At 45.0% G+C, this 23370-nt stretch overlaps 1 protein-coding gene across 5 annotated transcripts in view; it reads right to left on the bottom strand.

Annotated features, from left to right (window-relative positions):
• Positions 1-23370, bottom strand: part of MAP6 (microtubule associated protein 6) — an 84457-nt gene that overhangs the window by 15018 nt on the left and 46069 nt on the right. For 3 of the 5 annotated variants that reach the window (XM_043504053.1, XM_038402457.2, XM_038402447.2), the window contains 2 exons: positions 3332-3545; positions 1341-1500 (listed from right to left, as the gene is read on the bottom strand). In XM_043504053.1, the coding sequence (XP_043359988.1) occupies positions 1341-1500; positions 3332-3545 (374 nt within the window). Of the gene's footprint in view, positions 1-1303; positions 1501-3331; positions 3546-23370 lie in introns of all 5 variants that reach the window. The other 2 variants (XM_038402421.2, XM_038402411.2) reach the window with 1 other exon arrangement.

Here is a 23370-nt window from a genome sequence, read left to right on the forward strand (position 1 = left end):
GGTAAATCAATATAGTTCCATCGATTTCAACAGAGCAATGCAATTGATGCCAGCTGGGAAACAGGCCTTCTGTGTTTACTGAGTCAGACTGACATTGGTGGGAATTTACCAGAGTAAGGACAAAATAAACACTGAGTTGAGAGCTTGAGGATTTGGCCAAATTGGAGGTTAGGGCTCCCAATAACTGAGTTATGGCTCCATTCGCACAATTATGAGCAACCATGACTTAACGTGCAGGTATATTTAAAACTATTGTGTTTGTGACAATTTCCTAGCAATGTGTATGAAAATGCAATCAGAGCTAACAATGGTGTCTTGCTACATGCTACCTATAAAGAAGCCATGTCTGCAAATTGAATCCATTCCTGAAACCTCCTCCTACTCCTGTTGCATACAATATCATCTGCATCTGAAAAACAAAGGAATCAGACCAAGATCCAAAACAAATCGGAAATCATAAAAAAGATGCGGATCCTGGAAAATGACAGGGAGGAACAACCTGCAGAATCTGACCTGAAGCCCATTCAGGAAATCTTTGCAACCAGCTGGACTCTCTCTGTGCCTTACTTCACTTTCCATTCTGCTGCAACACAGGGCCATATCTGAGCTGGTGTAAATGGGCATGGCCCATCTATACCAGCTGAAGATCGAGCCCAAAATTTTTCCTTACCAGGGATCTGAGCCTTTATCACTTCCTTGGGCCAAATGACCATTGATGTCTCTGAGAATAATTCTGCTCTTAGTCCCAGTACTGGGAAACAGCAGCACCAAGCGTGGACTTGGAGTGACTCCACTGAGTTATGCCAGGTTTGCAGGGCCTGATCCTGCAAGATATTGAGCACCTCTCCTATACTGTTGATGCCAATGGGAGAAGACAAAGCTCAGCACCTCCAAAGGACACTCAGCCTCATGGGATCAGCTCCTGGGAACAGAACTGAGCCCATTCCCTGCACCAGTGAACAAATGGCAGCTTTATGCCATCAAAGCACTGGAGGATCAGGCCCAGGAAAGAGACAAGCCTTTTAATACATTCGCAGCGCACAATTAATTGAAAAGCTTTGTAATCCTACAATCCTCTGTGTACCCTCCTCATCCTCTCCCCATCATTCTGTGTAGATCTGTGTTGTACAAGCAAAGCCAAAAACCTGACCTCTGAAATGAGGATTCCTAATCCTCCTTGGAAATAAAACATAAAAGCTTCTAATACAATCAGAACAAAAGCAGATTAGAAGCCTCTAATTAATTTTGTGGCCTTTATTTAATAAAAGAAAAAAAAAAGAGAGAAAAGTGCAGTGAAATTTACTCTTTAGCCTCAGCCAATTTATTGTTCATCTCTTTACTTTTCTCCTTGTCCTCTGGCTTTGTCCCACTGGAGCTCTCAGCACTCTTTTTCTTGGCAGCCCGGCCAGATGCAATCTGCTTGTCTTTGGCCTTTTTCAGTGGTTTATGGCTCGTCGTTGTCTTTTTTGGTTTGGAAGGCTGAACACTACGCTTCTCCACCTGGATGGACGTAACATACAAACCGCCAACACAGAAACACACAGGAAAAGGTAGAAAAACAGGATTTAGAGAGAGACATCATCAAAGAGATGGCAATATGTGTTTATTTATGTTCCGCATTTAAGAGTTTGTCTACACGGAGACTTTGATTTACACCCCAGTTTGCCACGCATTAAGCCTAGTCTACACTGGAGGGGAGGGGGTGGGAAGAATCGATCTAAGTTACACAACTTCAGCTACGTGAATAACGTAGCTGAAGTCAATGTACTTAGATCTACTTACCGTGGTGTCTTCACTGTGGTCAGTTGACTGCTGACACTCTCCTGTCAACTCCGCCTGTGTCTCTTGCCTCGGTGGAGTACCGGAGTTGATGGGAGAGTGCTCAGCGGTCAATTTATTGCGTTTAGACTAGATGCGATAAATTGACCCTTCCGCTGGATTGATTGCTGCCCGTCGATCCAGCGGGTAATGTAGACAAGCCCTAAGTCAAGTGTTGGCGCTAATGCTATCTAAGTACAAAGGGCCAGACCCTCCTGCACAAGGTATATTGACATAATGGCACTGAAGTCAATGGAGCTACGCTGATTAACGCCAGCTGAATAAGTGGCCTAACTCTGAGCTCTCTACTCATTAGGAGACGTCATTCAGGGCCTTATTGTATTTGTTTAAGGATGCCGTCCAAGGTCTCATTCTAATGTCTCTGTAATGCATGTGGCTGTCAGGACACCACTGAGGAAAACAGCTGTCAGCGTTCAGCAACCTTGTGAACAATGGCTGCTAGGGCCAGCCTAGCAAAAGGGGCTTTTTGATGTGATATGTTGGACTCCCCAGGTTTTGAGTAAAGACGGAAGGATGCAGGGATACTGATCAGTTGCTGGAGGCAGGGGGCACATTTTGTCACCCCCTTGACTGGCTGACTTGGGGAGTGGCTTTGCAATCTCATTAGGCGTGGCCTTTCTTTGGGATCAGACAAGGGAAACGATGGCCCAGAACAAAGGGGAGGGGAAGAGTCTCAGGATCCTCTGAGGCTTTATAAGCTCCATTATTTGGGGGGCTGCCGGCTGGGGGTGGCGGGGAGGGCGTGCTCCTTATTCTGCTCCTTTCTGGGATGCCTGGGGCTCATCTACTGCCAAAAGAAACAGCAGCACCAAGCGTGGACTTGGAATGATATAGGGGAAGGTGTGAAGCAAAACCCTGGATCCAGCCCATTCTCTCTCCCAGACTCAGAATCCCACTGGAAGCAGAATTTCCCATCCGACTCCGTCTCTCTTTATATCAGGACCAAACAACACCTTGAAGAACTGCACTACCCCAAACTCTGGGATGAAGGAAAAAATCCAGACCCAAAATTGTACAGATCGGATCCATTTAAAGACCCATCCGTGGCTACTGTAAATCAGTGCAACTCCACTGAAGTCAATGGAGCTACCTCCATTTACACCAACGGAGGATCTGGCCCTTAGCATGTTACTGGGGTGAAAGAAAAGAAGGTAACGCATTTGTAGCTTTGTGTTTACCAAGTAATAATAGTCTTCATTAGCGATCAGGGAAATGCGAACACAAAGAGATTGCCCTGCGGCCAGATCTTGCACCTGTTGTAATCCAGCATCCCACCTCTGACTTCAGTGCAGTTATACTGATCTACACCAGCTAAGGATTCACCCCAAACCTCTTACTGGGGTGTCAGAGAATGATTCCTAATAGGGTCCCCGGCCAGAAATGAATAAGCCATGGGAAGTGGAATGAAACTAAGCAGTGCTGTGAAGTCTTCATAGCCATGCCCTGCTGCAGACATGTGCTGGCCCTTGTCCCCTTACACTGTATTTCTCACCTTTGAAGATTCTTGGAAGGGCTCACTGTACAGACTGCGTATCCTCCTGCGATCAATGAATTTGTTATCAGCTTGTACAGGCTTGCTGGGCTCCCCCTTGAATTGAGAGCTGTAACTGGTTTCGTGGCTCACTTTCTCATCCGGGGGCTTGTACTGGGGCTTAGCTTTTATAAGCTTGACTCTGTTGACGTCTACCCAAGGTCTGAATTCATTTCTAGGGTTCAAAAAAACAAACAAACAGGAGGCAGAAATTAAAACAACGGGAACATGGGTGGCTTGTGAAAACTAAACCAACCCCCTTTCTTAGCGGACATCTCATTAGGTGGCCCTTCCCCTTCTGTATATTTTGCATTCTGAAAACCCTATGCCTTAGACATATGGGGCCAGATTTGACAGAACTCAGCATCCAACAGCTCCCATTGGGCTTGATCCATTGCCCATTGCCAAAACTCCTACTCGGATCTGGCCTATTGAAACAAAAGCCATTGCTGGGAGGCTGAAAATCTGACCACTTAATTTAGATGTGTAAATAGCTGGGCCTTTAAAAATCTGGCCCCAGATGTGGGTGCTGAGCCCTTTTGAAAATCTGGCCTGGCCTCAGTGCCTCTTAAATCTATATTGCTTCACATATGCTCTGGAAAGCCCAAGGAGAGATTCCTGACTCTTGTATGCATTTATTCTTATAATGAAAATTTATTTGTAAAGAGAGAGGAACGTGCAGGGTTACTGGATGTCACAGTAAACGTTTGATTTCCCATCTCAGCACACGAGCTTTGTTATCAGTGAGCTTATCTGTAAGAGAACCAGCTAGGTGAGTGTCAAATGTAAAGAATCGAGTGTTTTCTACAATCACCACTCATCTCGGGATTATATTGTGCCATTTGTACTATTTTGTACCACAATGTATACATTTAAGCCCTGGTTTAGCACATCCCTTTGACTGCACATCAGTTAGGTAAGGGTTTTTTAGGATTCATCCAGATGGCAATAAGAAAAGGAGTACTTGTGGCACCTTAGAGACTAACAAATTTATTTGAGCATAAGCTTTTGTGAGCTACAGCTCACTTCATCATTTGTTAGTCTCTAAGGTGCCACAAGTACTCCCAGATTGCAATGTGTACCAAGCACTGGTAGCTACATCTCTGCTTCTCCTCTTCATTAGCCTCTGAAGGCAAACACTAGAGCTAGTGGAAAATTTCCCATCAAAACTTTTACTGGTGGGGAAATGGCTTTTTGATCAATCAAAAAATTTTTAAAGGTTCCATTTCTGTTTAAAATTTTCAGGGATTTGGGGAGAAAAAAAGCAAACAAAAATTGTTTTGTTTTCACCAACCAAAACAACCCAACATTTTCAGTTGTAAACCCAACTTTTTCCACTAAAAAAAAAATCCACAACCTGGAAAAATTTCAAACTGTTGACAAAATTTTTTTTTTCATCAAAATTGTATTCAGGGGAAAAGGAGAAGCATTTCCTGAACAGCTGCATGAAACACAAAATCAGAATCCCAGGCTATGAAATTTCCTTACCTACGGGTGAAATTCACCTGTGCTCAGGGAGCCAGCACAAGATCTGTGCATCAGTTATGTCCTAAGGGTTCAAGTAGGTGATGCCATAACCCTATGAACAGGGGAGAATTTCATCCATATAGCACAGCACTTGTCTGTTTTTACGACGCTTGAAGGAAATTAAGCCCTGCATGCATGCACTTCTATCCCTCCTGCTGTGGGTGCGACGTCTCTGTGGGTGCTATGACCCATCTTTGACTCTGGTAAAAGCTCCCAGTTATTAGTCATTTAAATTTTAACAATACCTTTCACTTGAGGATCCATTTGGTCTTGTATTTACAAGCCTCTTGCTTCTGCTTCCTCACAGAATGTTCCTCTCTCTGCTTTCTCACCTCTTCTCTCTGCCCATCTAGCCTTAGAACTTTTTATCTTTACTTAGTCACTATTGGTGAAAGAGCCTTCTCCTCTGCAACTCCTACCAGTTGGAACAGCCTCCTTGTATCTCTACACCACCTCAACTCCCTATTTTATGGCAGATCTCAGCTAAAAACATGTCTTTCCTTTGCCTCTACTTCTTCATTTCTCTCCCACTCTGTAATGATTTAATCCTTTCATTGTCTGGTGGATTAACTATGCTGAAGGGAGAAGCTCTCTCCTGTCAGAGTGTCTTCCTGATAACTCTCTGCAGAGGTGTTAATTACCCACTTTATTTTAAGTGGTCTCCTACAGCATGTGTGAATCCCTTATGCTTAACAATCTGTCCTACTTTATAAAAAGAAAAGGAGTACTTGTGGCACCTTAGAGACTAACAAATTTATTAGAGCATAAGCTTTCGTGAGCTACAGCTCACTTCATCGGATGCATTTGGTGGAAAAAACAGAGGAGAGATTTATATACACACACACAGAGAACATGAAACAATGGGTTTATCATACACACTGTAAGGAGAGTGATCACTTAAGATAAGCCATCACCAGCAGCAGGGGGGAGAAAGGAGGAAAACCTTCCATGGTGACAAGCAGGTAGGCTAATTCCAGCAGTTAACAAGAATATCAGAGGAACAGTGGGGGGTGGGGTGGGAGGGAGAAATACCATGGGGAAATAGTTTTACTTTGTGTAATGACTCATCCATTCCCAGTCTCTATTCAAGCCTAAGTTAATTGTATCCAGTTTGCAAATTAATTCAATTCAGCAGTCTCTCGTTGGAGTCTGTTTTTGAAGCTTTTTTGTTGAAGTATAGCCACTCTTAGGTCTGTGATTGAGTGACCAGAGAGATTGAAGTGTTCTCCAACTGGTTTTTGAATGTTATAATTCTTGACGTCTGATTTGTGTCCATTCATTCTTTTACGTAGAGACTGTCCAGTTTGGCCAATGTACATGGCAGAGGGGCATTGCTGGCACATGATGGCATATATCACATTGGTAGATGCGCAGGTGAACGAGCCTCTGATAGTGTGGCTGATGTGATTAGGCCCTATGATGGTATCCCCTGAATAGATATGTGGACAGAGTTGGCAACGGGCTTTGTTGCAAGGATAGGTTCCTGGGTTAGTGGTTCTGTTGTGTGGTGTGTGGTTGCTGGTGAGTATTTGCTTCAGATTGGGGGGCTGTCTGTAAGCAAGGACTGGTCTGTCTCCCAAGATCTGAGAGAGCGATGGCTCGTCCTTCAGGATAGGTTGTAGATCCTTGATGATGCGTTGGAGGGGTTTTAGTTGGGGGCTGAAGGTGATGGCTAGTGGCGTTCTGTTGTTTTCTTTGTTGGGCCTGTCCTGTAGTAGGTGACTTCTGGGTACTCTTCTGGCTCTGTCAATCTGTTTCTTCACTTCAGCAGGTGGGTACTGTAGTTGTAGGAATGCATGATAGAGATCTTGTAGGTGTTTGTCTCTGTCTGAGGGGTTGGAGCAAATGCGGTTATATCGTAGCGCTTGGCTGTAGACAATGGATCGAGTGGTATGATCTGGATGAAAGCTAGAGGCATGTAGGTAGGAATAGCGGTCAGTAGGTTTCCGATATAGGGTGGTGTTTATGTGACCATCGCTTATTAGCACCGTAGTGTCCAGGAAGTGGATCTCTTGTGTGGACTGGTCCAGGCTGAGGTTGATGGTGGGATGGAAATTGTTGAAATCATGGTGGAATTCCTCAAGAGCTTCTTTTCCATGGGTCCAGATGATGAAGATGTCATCAATGTAGCGCAAGTAGAGTAGGGGCATTAGGGAACGAGAGCTGAGGAAGCGTTGTTCTAAGTCAGCCATAAAAATGTTGGCATACTGTGGGGCCATGCGGGTACCCATCGCAGTGCCGCTGATTTGAAGGTATACATTGTCACCAAATGTGAAATAGTTATGGGTCAGGACAAAGTCACAAAGTTCTGCCACCAGGTTAGCTTGTGCCACACTCTCTCAAGGAAACTGCGGAACCACCTGATCAACATCCTCTACAGCAAACAGGGAAAGATTAAGAATGAGCTCTCAAAACTGGATACTCTCATAAAGAACCAACCTTCCACACAAACTTCCTCGTGGCTGGACTTTACAAAAACTAGACAAGCCATTTACAAAACACACTTTGATTCTCTACAAAAGAAAAAGGACACTAAGCTATCTAAACTACTATATGCCACAAGGGGCCACAACAATGGTTCCCGTAACCCACCCAGCAATATTGTTAATCTATCCAACTATACTCTTAGCCCAGCGGAAGAATCTGTCCTATCTCGGGGCCTCTCCTTTTGCCCCTCCACCCCCACGAACATGATACAGTTCTGTGCTGACCTAGAATCCTATTTTCGACGTCTCAGACTCAAGGAATATTTCCAACACACCTCTGACCAACATATTAACCCACAGAGACCTTCCTGCCAACACTACAAAAAGAAGGATTCTAGGTGGACTCCTCCTGAAGGTCGAAACAGCAGCCTGGATTTCTACATAGACTGCTTCCGCCGACGTGCACGAGCTGAAATTGTGGAAAAGCAGCATCGCTTACCCCATAACCTCAGCCATGCAGAACACAGTGCCATCCACAGCCTCAGAAACAACTCTGACATCATAATCAAAAAGGCTGACAAAGGAGGTGCTGTCGTCATCATGAATAGGTCGGAGTATGAACAAGAGGCTACTAGGCAGCTCTCCAACACCACTTTCTACAAGCCATTACCCTCTGATCCCACTGAGAGTTACCAAAAGAAACTACAGCATTTGCTCAAGAAACTCCCTGAAAAAGCACAAGAACAAATCCGCACAGACACACCCCTGGAGCCAGGACCTGGGGTATTCTATCTGCTACCCAAGATCCATAAACCTGGAAATCCTGGACGCCCCATCATCTCAGGCATTGGCACCCTGACAGCAGGATTGTCTGGCTATGTAGACTCCCTCCTCAGGCCCTTCGTTACCAGCACTCCCAGCTATCTTCGAGACACCACCGATTTCCTGAGGAAACTACAGTCCATTGGTGATCTTCCTAAAAACACCATCCTAGCCACTATGGATGTAGAAGCCCTCTACACCAACATTCCACACAAAGATGGACTACAAGCCGTCAGGAACAGTATCCCCGATACTGTCACGGCTAACCTGGTGGCAGAACTTTGTGACTTTGTCCTGACCCATAACTATTTCACATTTGGTGACAATGTATACCTTCAAATCAGCGGCACTGCGATGGGTACCCGCATGGCCCCACAGTATGCCAACATTTTTATGGCTGACTTAGAACAACGCTTCCTCAGCTCTCGTTCCCTAATGCCCCTACTCTACTTGCGCTACATTGATGACATCTTCATCATCTGGACCCATGGAAAAGAAGCTCTTGAGGAATTCCACCATGATTTCAACAATTTCCATCCCACCATCAACCTCAGCCTGGACCAGTCCACACAAGAGATCCACTTCCTGGACACTACGGTGCTAATAAGCGATGGTCACATAAACACCACCCTATATCGGAAACCTACTGACCGCTATTCCTACCTACATGCCTCTAGCTTTCATCCAGATCATACCACTCGATCCATTGTCTACAGCCAAGCGCTACGATATAACCGCATTTGCTCCAACCCCTCAGACAGAGACAAACACCTACAAGATCTCTATCATGCATTCCTACAACTACAGTACCCACCTGCTGAAGTGAAGAAACAGATTGACAGAGCCAGAAGAGTACCCAGAAGTCACCTACTACAGGACAGGCCCAACAAAGAAAACAACAGAACGCCACTAGCCATCACCTTCAGCCCCCAACTAAAACCCCTCCAACGCATCATCAAGGATCTACAACCTATCCTGAAGGACGAGCCATCGCTCTCTCAGATCTTGGGAGACAGACCAGTCCTTGCTTACAGACAGCCCCCCAATCTGAAGCAAATACTCACCAGCAACCACACACCACACAACAGAACCACTAACCCAGGAACCTATCCTTGCAACAAAGCCCGTTGCCAACTCTGTCCACATATCTATTCAGGGGATACCATCATAGGGCCTAATCACATCAGCCACACTATCAGAGGCTCGTTCACCTGCGCATCTACCAATGTGATATATGCCATCATGTGCCAGCAATGCCCCTCTGCCATGTACATTGGCCAAACTGGACAGTCTCTACGTAAAAGAATGAATGGACACAAATCAGACGTCAAGAATTATAACATTCAAAAACCAGTTGGAGAACACTTCAATCTCTCTGGTCACTCAATCACAGACCTAAGAGTGGCTATACTTCAACAAAAAGCTTCAAAAACAGACTCCAACGAGAGACTGCTGAATTGGAATTAATTTGCAAACTGGATACAATTAACTTAGGCTTGAATAGAGACTGGGAAATGGATGAGTCATTACACAAAGTAAAACTATTTCCCCATGGTATTTCTCCCTCCCACCCCACCCCCCACTGTTCCTCTGATATTCTTGTTAACTGCTGGAATTAGCCTACCTGCTTGTCACCATGGAAGGTTTTCCTCCTTTCTCCCCCCTGCTGCTGGTGATGGCTTATCTTAAGTGATCACTCTCCTTACAGTGTGTATGATAAACCCATTGTTTCATGTTCTCTGTGTGTGTGTATATAAATCTCTCCTCTGTTTTTTCCACCAAATGCATCCGATGAAGTGAGCTGTAGCTCACGAAAGCTTATGCTCTAATAAATTTGTTAGTCTCTAAGGTGCCACAAGTACTCCTTTTCTTTTTGCGAATACAGACTAACACGGCTGCTACTCTGAAACCTGTCCTACTTTATATTTACCTTCCCCACACCGGATGCAGTGCTCTGTGTAGCTCAAAAGCTTGTCCCTCCCACCAAAAGATGTGATCTCACCTACTTTGTCTCCTGGGACCAACATGGCTCTAACAACACTGCAAACTAGCTAGCGGTGTCAAAACATAAAGTGTAACAAGGTGAAAGCCTTGAATGAATGGACACAAATCAGACGTCAAGAATTATAACATTCAAAAACCAGTTGGAGAACACTTCAATCTCTCTGGTCACTTGATCACAGACCTAAGAGTGGCTATACTTCAACAAAAAAGCTTCAAAAACAGACTCCAACGAGAGACTGCTGAATTGGAATTAATTTGCAAACTGGATACAATTAACTTAGGCTTGAATAGAGACTGGGAATGGATGAGTCATTACACAAAGTAAAACTATTTCCCCATGGTATTTCTCCCTCCCACCCCACCCCCCACTGTTCCTCTGATATTCTTGTTAACTGCTGGAATTAGCCTACCTGCTTGTCACCATGAAAGGTTTTCCTCCTTTCCCCCCCTGCTGTTGGTGATGGCTTATCTTAAGTGATCACTCTCCTTACAGTGTGTATGATAAACCCATTGTTTCATGTTCTCTGTGTGTGTATATAAATCTCTCCTCTGTTTTTTCCACCAAATGCATCCGATGAAGTGAGCTGTAGCTCACGAAAGCTTATGCTCTAATAAATTTTTTAGTCTCTAAGGTGCCACAAGTACTCCTTTTCTTTTTGCGAATACAGACTAACACGGCTGCTACTCTGAAAAAAGGTGAAAGCCTGTTTGTGGCCAGCACTGAACAAATTAAAATGAAGCTCTTATTCAACAGCGTTTGTATGGCCAAGAGATGCTGCTTTCAAACAAAAATGGAGGCTTTGTTCAGAACAACACGCCTCCTTGTGGTATACTCTGGATGCATGGCATCTTTGTTGTGTTGTATCAGCTGATCCTGGAACAATGAAACGCCAGATTCAGCCTGGTAGCAAGTGGTTGTGACGCTGAATGCTCATCCATTACTATTTAATATTTGCATTGCCCACAGAAGGCTGTGAGGCACCTTGCAAACAGATAGGAGCACAAGATTCCTGTCCTTAGGCACTGACAGTCCAACAGCATGATGGAACCTATGTTATGCTTCCACACAGAGGAGACAAAGACATAAGATGCCTCCTCGCTTACCAGCACCGGCTGCATGTATCGCTGGAGTGAAACAACGGCCTCCACAAAGCTGCTACTCCACCCCCAGTACAGGGGGCTGGAAATGGGGCAAGTTGTCGGATCCTTAACTCCACCCCCTCTCCCACAACCAGCACAGATGAACCGGCAGTATGGTAAAGTGCTGGAGCAGAGGACTTGCCCCTTGGACCATGTGGGAGAGAGGAAGCAGGCTAATCATTACACATGGCCTTCAATACAGGGCTTGTGGCAAAGCCACCTCCTAGCCCCAAACAGGCAATATGAAAGAAAAGCTGGGGGTGGACTGCAGCAGTGAGCATGTGCAAGAGAGAATGGGCATGGTATGCACAGCCTTGGTTCACCCACCAGGTTTTGTTTCAGACTTTTTCACTCCTTTAATTTTTCTGAGTTTGTTTTTAAGGAGGTATTTCTTTCGGTGAAAGGGAGGCAGGAGGCTGCCAAGGAGCTAGCTCCTGATTCGCCATCCAGCCCCGGGCACAGGTGAGGAAGATCTGAAAAGAACTAACTGAAAATCATTGAACTCCCCAGTATAAAAGCTGTGCCCGTGGAATTCGGTGACCACTAACGGGTCAAATCCCACAATCCAGCCTCCAGCAAAACTCCCACTGCCGTTAACGAGCATTTAACCAAGTAAGGACTGACTCAAAATACGCAACTGAGGACAACAACCAGCATGTCATTGAATGAAATCATACAGTACCTCTGACCCTAGGTAAAAAGAAAAGGAGTACTTGTGGCACCTTAGAGACTAAAGGTGCCACAAGTACTCCTTTTCTTTTTGCGAATACAGACTAACACGGCTGCTACTCTGAAACCTGTGACCCTAGGTAATATTCCACAGAGTGGTTAGTGAGCGATCTGACTTGACTATAGAATATACCCGGCCTGAGTCAACATCCCTGAGAGCCAATGGCAGTCTTTTTTTACTGTCTTCTATGAGCTTTGGGTGAAGCCCCTATTCTGCAGGGAGACTCTACTGTTGGCCAGCTGGATTCATAGTGGTTCTTTTCATTCGTATGTCAATTTGACTTCCCCATGGTCCAGGAGGGTTAATGGAGACTGCAGGTGAAGATGAACCAAATAACCCACATGCACATACCTGTGAGATACTGGCTGAACCTGAGCTTAGCTCTGTGGCTGGCAGCCACCTGAGGAGATGCTCACTGAAAGTGATTTCTTCCATTTCCGTCAGGTTTTGAAGCCAGCACCCACAGGGGTCAGGTTTAACTCGTTCAGAGTGATACCATTTCAAGCAGACAACCCACAGAGCTTTCAGACAGGTTTATGTTTGCTCACAATGAGCTTAGGATGTCCAATTAATTCTGCACCCAAAGGGAGAGATCTTACTATCAGTTACGCTAGTGTTAATCTGGAGTGACTCTACTGACATGTATGGAGTCAGCATCTCCCAGATTTATATCAGCGTTGCTGAGATGAGAACCTAGTGCTCCTTGGCTTTGATCACTTCAAACGTACCCAGAAGCAGATGCTACAAAAGGAGCATGCACATGTAACCCATCGTTCATTGAACGTTACGGGTCCCCTCCTAGTAGCTGGTCCACAGGAGACAGGAGTCTGCTACAGCTACCAGTGAAAGGAGTTACTCCTTGGGTACGTCTAAAGAGCAGTTGGGAGTGGGATTCCCAGCTTGAGCAGACACACATGTGCTAGCTCTGCTTGAGCTAGCACCTAAAAGTAGTAGCATAGCCCTGGTGTGTTGGGTGATGGCTTGGGTGCGCCGCTCAAGTACAAGTCCATCCAAATCGCTGAGTGCGTCCTCGGGAGGCCTAGCCCGAGCTGCCGTCTAAGATATGTATTTCTGCCCAAGCTGGGGCTCACACCTCCCAGTCGCTGGGGAGACATACCCCTTCAGGCTAAGTGCTAAATGCCCCTGCTCTTAGTACATCCCATTTTCAGTCCCTGGTGATTACTGTCATTGTATACCCTGTGCACGGTTCCAATCTATCCACTTTCTAGGGCTTCCCAGCAGCATCTCCTCTATGCCAGCCCATGGTTCTCTCTGCTCTAGAGACACACTTCAATTTCCCTTATACTCCGGTTGATGCTAACAAGATCCATCTGCCAGCATGAATCAACAGTGTTTATTCTGCATCTTTATGCAGGGTTGTAAAAAGGTCTTTATACAGGGTTCCACCCTTGATCTTAGCCTGGCTTAAGAGAGGAGCCCTGAATTCATATGCAGGGGCTTAGAAACTGTGACCCTGTTACAAACCTTTGCCCCAAAAATGTCAGCTTTGAGCAGACCCAGCCAATCTGTAAGTATACTCACTCCACCAGAGTTTGAGCAATAGAAACTGGATGTAATGTGATCCATTTTGTGTTGGCGAGTTAGAAAAATATTTTCATGACTACACAACAATGCACAAAATTATTTTTAGCAAAGATTTAGAACCTGGATTACGTTGGTTGCATTTGCTACCCACTCCTGTGTTCTACCTACCAGTAAACTGTTACTGTGTTTTTAAGTTCCAGACTGATGAAGGAAGGCTATGACACAATGCAGCACTATTACTTATCACCTCGGCTTAGAAAACAGTGAACAGGATAGGTTTCAGAGTAGCAGCCGTGTTAGTCTGTATTCGCAAAAAGAAAAGGAGTACTTGTGGCACCTTAGAGACTAACAAATTTTCCACTCTATACGGCTAAATTCAGTGCCTTGCATAATGACAGGTTTCAGAGTAGCAACCGTGTTAGTCTGTATTCGCAAAAAGAAAAGGAGTACTTGTGGCACCTTAGAGACTAACAAATTTTCCACTCTAAACGGCTAAATTCAGTGCCTTGCATAATGACAGGTTTCAGAGTAGCAGCCGTGTTAGTCTGTATTCGCAAAAAGAAAAGGAGTACTTTATGCAAGGCACTGAATTTAGCCGTATAGAGTGGAAAATTTGTTAGTCTCTAAGGTGCCACAAGTACTCCTTTTCTTTTAGTGAACAGGATAGAATCCCAGTCTCCTATTCTATCTACCCAAAAATACATCGTCCAGACTCCTTCCTTATTGTGATCAGACACTGTAGGGCAACCAGATTCTAACACTGAATTTACTTGGACAGTGGTGTTTGGGCTGCTAAGGTACCAAAGTGGTGGAACAGATTTAGGAGCCCAGCTGCTCAAATAAGATGATAAAGAGATAGATTGATAAATCACTTATTAAGAAAAACATTTTGGTTAGGATAATATTAAGTGGCACTAGTCTGTTACTAAAAATAAACTGTTTCAGAGTAGCAGCCGTGTTAGTCTGTATTCGCAAAAAGAAAAGGAGTGCTTGTGGCACCATAGAGACTAACAAATTTATCTGAGCATAAGCTTTCGTGATGAAGTGAGCTGTAGCTCACAAAAGCTTATGCTCAAATAAATTTGTTAGTCTCTAAGGTGCCACAAGTACTCCTTTTCTTTTTAAAAAGAAACTGCTTCTCATAGGTTAAATGCTACTGATAAAATTAGAGGAAAGGTGTGCAGCGGGGGACATAATAAATCAAAGCAGAAATTAAACCCAAATATGAGCATGCGCTGATAAAATGTGCAGTCCCTTGCTTCCATCACATCCACTTTTGCCTTGGCTCCAGGTTAAAAAGAAAGCACCTTCAATTATCTCCTTTAAACACAGAAACTGAAGTACATTTCCTGTCAGTCAGAGACAAACTCTGATGGCTGCAGACTGCACTAGTGCAGCATGTTTGGCAACTCTATTAGTGCAAATTTAAGAACCATTTGCAAAATCCACTTAGCACGAACTAGACGCGATAAATGTTTCTTCAGAAAAGTCTGGCCGACACAAATTAAGGGCTAAGTCCTGCTGCTCGTACTCATGGGGAGTAGCTCCTTACTATTTGAGTAGCCCCATTCAGCTCAGTGCAACTAGTTGAGAAGCAACGTACTACTCTATGTGAGTAAGGGTGGCAGAATCTGGCCCTAGACTCCTGATTTTACACATCAGATAAATTACAGAGGACAATACCACACTCATCTTAAAACAAGGGGACATAATGAAAGCATTTAAAATAATGAATGTAAAGAAGGTAGATTGGGAACTTCTGTTCTCCCATAACACATGGCAAGCAGACATTCAATTACATTCAATGATGGAAAATTCAAAACCCATGATAAGAAATACGTTTTCACACAACATGTGATTGAACCTGTGGAACTTTCTGCCACAAGAAGTCACCGAGGCCAAGAACTTAACAGGATTCAGAAAGGGATTGAACATTTGTATGGACATCAATTAAAGACAACAATAATTTTGGAAGGGATAATAAACTTCATGCTGCATTGTGTGCTTTGGGTCTTAGCTAATCTCTAACTAGAGACCAGGATGAGAGCTATATGTAGGAGGCAGATTACCCCACAACTCCCCACTGTTGGGTTCTTGCACCTTCCTCTGGTCATCTGGTGGCCGCCACTGTCAGAGACTGGATAGGATGGACCATGGGTCTGATCCAATCGGGTGATCCTACTCACACAAATCCAGTAGGACTGCTCAGGTGGGTCAGATAAGAGCTTTAGGACCAAAATGTGGTTAAGTTCAACTCTAATGGCAAATATCCCATGGACATTAATGGCAAAAAACAGGCCCCTGCGCATGCCTGCAAGCCAGTACGTGATCTGTTTATGTTAAAAATAAAGACCCCCTGGACTGTCGGTCAAGACCAAATTTCTACATGCTGCCATACAAACGTCACAGATACTTTTAAAAATTGTACTGTTGTTATTTGTATTACTTGGAGAAGCAGTTGGCTCAGGGAGTTGGTAATGAATTATGGAGCCTTTTGCCCTTCAGTCATTGATGGGAATGCAGTCCAGGTCAGTACTGACTAGAGTTGGGCAATTGTTTTCAGTGAATAGTGCATTCACCAAAAATCACTATTTGTGAATTTGGGACAAGTTTTGGCTCCCCAAAAATTGGAAAAAATTTCAGAAAAGTTGACACTGTTCCTTTCAGCCACTTAGAAATAAAATGTTTTGATTTTTCATTTCAGAATGGCATTTCATTAAAAAAAATTAGCTAATTTAAAAAGTGGAAAAACACCCCAAAATGACCCAAAACAAAATGAAGATACCCCCCAAATTAGTTTTGGGTTGAACAAAATGTTTTGTTTGACCTGTAATGATTTTTTTTTCCTTTTTTTTTTTTTTCATTTTGGTGAGAAAAAAACAAAAAATTTCAGTTTTGGTTCGAATGAAGCTCAATTATTTTTCAGATGTTGCGGTTCAGCCAATGAACCGAAAAATGAGTTATTTGCTCAGATCTATAAATTTACTGACCCAAAATGACAAGTTTCAGAGTAGCAGCTGTGTTAGTCTGTATCCACAAAAAGAAAAGGAGGACTTGTGGCACCTTAGAGACTAACACATTTATTTAAGCATAAGCTTTCGTGAGCTACACCTCACTTCAGCGGATCATCCGATGAAGTGAGCTGTAGCTCACAAAAGCTTATACTCAAATAAATTTGTTAGTCTCTAAGGTGCCACAAGTACTCCTTTTTTTTTGACCCAAAATGGTTCCCATGTAGTAAATCCTTGGTCATCTGTGTGAAATGGGGCTGGCGGCCTAGACAGAAGTTAGATAGTACGGGATCATTAGCTAAGCCAGTTCATATCCCTGCCCCAGGCAGAACTGATCCCTACCGGGCATTTTCTAAAGTGCTTTATCTCAATCCAGCTCCTAATGGACAAGAGCCCAGATCACAAAACCACCAGCAGAGCCAGTACTAATTGACAACAATGTTGGCCAGCTCAGCAGAAAGGCCTAGTTGCAAATGGAAAATGGCGTTCCAACTATCTATCCACTTGTATCAATGGCCTTAAGGACCAATGGCATAAAGATATTGGGGCCTATGGTTCAACACACTTAGCCCTCCAAGCATAACAATGGATTAAACCCCAAGAGGAGGTGCTGAGCTCCTGAAACTCTTGCACTAAAGGAATTTCAGGAGCTTGGCTTCTTTCAGGATTTCCAGAGACTGGGAAGATCCCATATGAGCGTGAGAGGGAAGCTGAAATACCCAGTAACAGCTGATCAGTCAAGGGAAAGGGACACTGTTATCAACTTTGCCACAGTCACTGGTGCAACCCCTGCTTACAGTTACACCTATGTAAAAAGTTCAGTAGCTCTGTTGAAGTTAATGGAGAAACTGCACACTTAAGGCCTGCTCCAACGACAGCGGAAGTGAATGGGAGTCTTCCCTTGGCTTCACTGAGATTTGGCTCAGGTCCATATGCCAGCAGGGCTGAGAGCAGAATTTGAACTGCACAAAATATCTGCAATATCGTGGTATGAATGTATCAGTTATGTACAAATATCCTGAATCAGTTTGATGTATTAATGTGTGAGTGGGAAACAACAATCAAACAGAGGAGCAAGCATCAAGGGGAAATAAAACCTATGGATATGCCTCGCTAGGTCTTACCCTGCGCTGAACTCGAACACAAGAGGGGGAAAGAGTCTGTAGGGATCCTCTCTCACTGTGCAAGAGGCATGAGTTCAAAAAGGCTGTAAGAGAGACCAGGCTAACATGCTGTCCATGTACCATATCCTCCACAGGATGTGGTCAATTCAGCTAGCTGGAGTCCATCCTTCCACCTGGTTATGAAGGATGCTAGAGTCAGTAGCTCAAGACAGCACTAGAATGAGGACTCCAAGTTAATGTGCCAGCCATGCATCATGGCCCCCATACAGCGCAACACAGAAGTTGCACCCACCCTTATCCCTGCTCCACTGCAAACAACACGGTGAAGAAGAGTGACATCACAAATACTCTAGAGAACCTCAGAAAACCAGCAAGATAAGATAACAATGCACCCTTGAGGGCACAACCACAATCTAGCCCTGCTTGATTAACAGATTTGACATGTGCCCATGCTTCAGGATCTGCAGGACCAACATGGGGAGTAGTTCCAAAACTGAGGGCCTTCCACTGAGAACGGCCACACATCATGTTCAGACCTAGTTGATCTCAATTGCTGCAATGGTGCCTTGGGAGGAGAGTTGGTCTACAAGGTACGCAGAACCCAAACAATGTGGGGCTTTAAATGTTGATACGAACACACTGAGTGATGCTGAAAGCAAGTAGGAAAGCAATGCAGTCTTTAGCCCATGGGTGTAATATGCTCCCTACGACCATCCCCAGTGAACAAGTGGGCTGAGCCCTTCTGCACTGGTTGTAGGCTCAGAGCGGTCTTCAGAAGTAGCTCCATGGACCATGAAGCATGCTGCAGTAGTCCAGTCTGGACCCATCTATCATTGTCCAGACTCTATTAAAGCAACACAGACCAGTTTTATATCTTGGGCTTCTGAAGTTAGGTGACTGAAACCCTCATGGACATGCGTGGCAGGTGACCTTCTGGCTCGAGGAAGCTAGCCCCTGGCCAGCCCCACCCCTTCTGCCCTCCTTCCTGCGCTGGAGCCCAGTGCGCCAGGCAGGCAGCGCGCAGCCCTCCCAACCCAAGCACCAGACAGGCAGGAAGGCAACGTGCAGCCCCTAAGCCCAGAGCCTCCAGCCCCCCCGAGCACAGAGGGGGCAGCCCCAGTGCCAACAGCCTCTCCCCAGCACTGGGCGGCCCCAGCCACCCTCAAGTCCCAGCTGCAGACTGACCGCGACAGCCCTAGCCTTAAACCTAGCCGCAAGGACTAGCCCCAGCACGCTTCCCTAAAGAGGAGCAGCCAGCCTGCCTGGGCTGGGGCAAGGGGGAAGGGCAAGCAGGAGGCAGGTATCTGGAAGGAGCATGGGTGGGGCCCTGCGGGGCTGTTTGGGGGGCACAGCTTCCCCCAGCCTATGATACGCGCCACCCATCCCCATGGAACTGTTTATAGGTCTGACCCAAAGCCCCTGACACAGTCAAACTTCCTAGCGTAAATGCAGCTTGTTGTAAATGCTAAAACAACAGTACTGGTCAGCGCTGCGCAGAGGGCCAGTAAGAGGCTTAGACAACATTTAGGTGACCTGCAAGCCCCCCAATTCCCTCCCAGTGGAGTCAGAATGGAAGCCACAGCACGGATTCTCTTCTCCACGCCCTCCAAAAGCGGTGGGGAGGGGCTGCAGAGGGCGAGTGGGAGAATTTGCAAACATCTCTCTCCAAATGCGGGTGAGCTGATCACCCTGCAATGTGTTAAAAGATCAAATAAACAAAACAACTAATTACACATATGTTCTGAGATGTGAAAATCTTTATTGTTGACAGCTGAGTACAGTAGGATTAGAATCCAGTTCAGAAGTTGTCAGAGGCAGATTTGGGCAAGCCTTGGTATTTAAAAAGAGCTAGAAGAGTGAAAGTGATATTGTAAACATTTCTTGGACCACAGAGTTCTGTAGGTCTGATTTATCCCAAGAACACGTACAGTGCTATCACACTTTTGCACTGGGAGGATACAGATATACAAAATACTGAGACTAACAAAGCAATACGCTCTATATCTTCCTAAATTCAGGGAGGAAAGTTCAGGGAAGAGGAGAAGTGACATAACCTGCAAAGACAACAGAACTTAGCACAGTCCTGTAAATTCTGCTTTTCTTTGAAGATGCAAATATACTTTTGTGCAATTAATATCAAGTGCAATTCATTCACATATCAGAGTACTGGTAGATTGGCACCAGGATACCATGGTGACTCTGTGCGATCTCTCCTTCTCCAGCCTAAGTTCTTCTGTGGTGCCTGTCATAAATATAAAGGTAAGGCTAACCACCTTTAAATCCCTCCTGGACAGAGGAAAAACCCTTTCACCTGTAAAGGGTTAAGAAGAAAAAAGATAACCTTGCTGGCACCTGACCAAAATGTCCAATGAGGAGACAAGATACTTTCAAAGCTGGAGGGCGGGGGGAGGGAACAAAGGGTTCTCTCTGTCTGTGTGATGCTTTTGCTGGGACCAGAGCAGGAATGCAGGTCAGAACTCCTGTAATGGGTTAATAAGCAATCTAGTTAGATATGTGTTAGATTCTGTTTTGTTTAAATGGCTGATAAAATAAGTTGTACTGAATGGAATGTATATTCCTGTTTTTGTCTCTTTTTGTAACTTAAGGTTTTGCCTAGAGGGATTTTCTATGTTTTGAATCTGATTACCCTGTAAGGTATTTACCATCTTGATTTTACAGAGGTGATTCTTTTACTTTTTCTTCAATTAAAATTCTTCTTTTAAGAACCTGATTGCTTTTTCCTTGTTCTTAAGATCCAAGGGTTTGGGTCTCTGTTCATCTTTGCAAATTGATGAGGATTTTTATCAAGCCTTCCCCAGGAAAGGGGGTGTAGGGTTTGGGAGGATTTGGGGGGGAAAGACGTTTCCAAGTGGGCTCCTTCCCGGTTATATTTTGTTAGACGCTTGGTGGTGGCAGCAATAAAGTCCAGGGACAAAAGGTAAAATAGTTTGTACCTTGGGGAATTTTTAACCTAAGCTAGTAAAAATAAGCTTAGGGGGTTTTTCATGCAGGTCCCCACATCTGTACCCTAGAGTTCAGAGTGGGGAAGGAACCTTGACATGGTGGCAGAGCGGTGGGATTAACTTGAAATCATTTTGAGATCAATTTGAGATTTTTTGAACCAGAAGCACAGATTTTAAAAAGGAATTTTTTTTTCCTTTGGGCAGCTGGAAAGCAGGTTTTAAGCTGAAAGCAGTTAGAGGGTTTTTTTGTCTCTGCTTGGGGGCTAGAGCAGAGACAAAAGGGAATTGTCTTTTGTGAGCTGGAGTTTTCTCTACCTAAAGGCAGGGTAGTTAACCTCTTGCAGGGAAATTCACAAGTTTTCACAGATCTGAAGAAGAGGTGGGTTGTTGTTTTTTTTCTCTAAGAGCAACTGGAGGGGTTTTCTGTCTATTTGCCTGGAGACAAAGGTGTTAGTTTTGCTTTGTTTTTTTAAGGATTTTTCTGTAGGCTGACAATCACTATCAGAGAACATAGGTATCCGGTTACAGCACAACCTATATATATATTTTTTTGACAAGCCAAGTTTTTTGTTTGTTTTATTTCTAACTCTCGAGTGTAAAGTTAGTTAAAAACAGAGAGGCTAACATGACAGAAACCAAGGCACAACACAAATTGGAGTTAACCAGACTGGAGGCAGCAAAAGAGGCAGAAAAAGCCCTAGAGGCTGCCCACAGGAGAGCTATGGAGGCAAGGGAAAAAGAACTGGAGGAGAAGGAAAAAGAGAGGAAGCATGCACTGGAGATGGAGAAAGTAAGGGCTGAGCGGAATCTACTGGTTATCCCTAACAATCCTTCCCCAACAATCCACAAATGGGAGCGACTATGTCCACAGTACGATGAATCCAGTGATATTGCTGAATATTTTTTCACCTTTGAGAGACTACGCACTCTCCATAAAATTCCTGAAGCTCACAAGATGACCACATTGGTTGCAAAATTGACTGGAAGAGCTCTGGACATATTCAATAAGATGCCTATTGATCAGGCTTCTAACTATAATAAGTTCAAGGATTTGGTTTTAAAGCAATTTCAAATTACACCTGAAATGTACAGAGTAAAATTTTGAACCCTTAAGAGAGGGCCTGGACTAAGTAATGTGTCTTATCTAAACCAGATGAAGGATCTGTTAGATAAATGGGTCCAAGGAAGGGGTGTCACTAGCTTTGACGGAATGTGTGATTTGATATTCAGGAGCAATTCCTGAATATATCCAAGGAGGAAATAAAACAGTGTTTATAGGATAAGGAAATGGACTCAGCAGAAAGTCTTGCTTCTTATGCTGATCGATATGAGCCGTCCCAGCCTGCCAGAGAGGCGGGGCAAGCCAGAACAAAACGGGTGGAGGGAGGAGAGAGGAACAACCCTGTTCGCATTGTAGCAGATAGCAGAAGGGACACCCTCAGACCACACCCTACTACTGGGGGCAGCCCAAGGCCCCAACTACACACCAAGGAATACTCCAGACACCTTATCGTCCTGCCACACTGTTCTCCAGCAACCCACCTCGTCCCAGTGACCCGTCAGCTGGATGATGTTTTAAATGTAATGAGCCAGGGCATGTGAAGGCCAACTGCCCCAAGAACCCCCAACAGATTACAGTTCATTGCACCGGAATCACACCAGAAGTCCTCAGGCCCAGATACCCTTCGGGTGGAGGGAAACTGTGACTGTGGACGGGAAGAAGGTCACCGCGTGGAGGGACACCGGAGCACAAGTGTCGGCTATCCATGCTTCCTTAGTGGACCCCAATTTAATTGACCCAGAGATCCAAGTGACAATTCATCCCCTCAAGTCCAACTCTTTCAATTTGCCTATAGCCAAGTTGCCTGTCCAGTACAAGGGCTGGTCAGGAATGTGGACTTTTGCAGTATATGATGATTATCCCATCCCTATGCTGTTGGGGGAAGACTTGGCCAGTCATGTGAAACTAGCCAAGAGGGTGGGAATGGTCACCCGCAGCCAGGCTAAGCAAGCCATCATGCCTAGCTCTGTTCCGAAAACTTCTACCAGGGCCCAGTCAGAGGTGATGGATCCGGACCCCATGCTAACATCTGCAACAGCAGTAGTGGATCCAGTCCCAGAGACCCAGACAGAGCCAGTCCCAGAACTGGAACCAGCAGCAGCTGATAACCCTACACAAAAGGCTCAGCCGGAGCCTGAAACCCAACATAGTGCACCAGCGGAGAGCGGTTCACAGTCAACAGAAACAGCCCCATCCCCTACATCACTTCCAGAGGGACCAAGTCTAGGTTCACAATCCAATGAGGAACTGATGTCTCCAGCATCAAGAGAACAGTTCCAGACCAAACAGGAAGCAGATGAACACCTCCAGAGAGCTTGGACGGTGGCACAGAGCAACACACCGCCTCTCAGCTCTTCTAATCAATCCAGGTTTGTTGTAGAAAGAGGACTTTTATACAAGGAAACTCTTTCTGGTGGACACCAGGAAGACTGGCATCCTCAGAGACAGTTGGTAGTTCCAACTAAGTACCGGGTAAAGCTCTTGAGCTTAGCCCACGAACATCCTAGTGGCCATGCTAGGATGAACAGGACCAAAGATCATTTGGGGAGGTCATTCCACTGGGAAGGAATGGGCAAGGATGTTTCTATCTATGTCCGGCCTTGTGAGGTATGCCAAAGAGTGGGAAAACCCCAAGACCAGGTCAAAG

This window comes from Dermochelys coriacea, chromosome 1, assembly GCF_009764565.3.
Source record: "Dermochelys coriacea isolate rDerCor1 chromosome 1, rDerCor1.pri.v4, whole genome shotgun sequence".
Classification (NCBI taxonomy): domain Eukaryota; kingdom Metazoa; phylum Chordata; order Testudines; family Dermochelyidae; genus Dermochelys; species Dermochelys coriacea.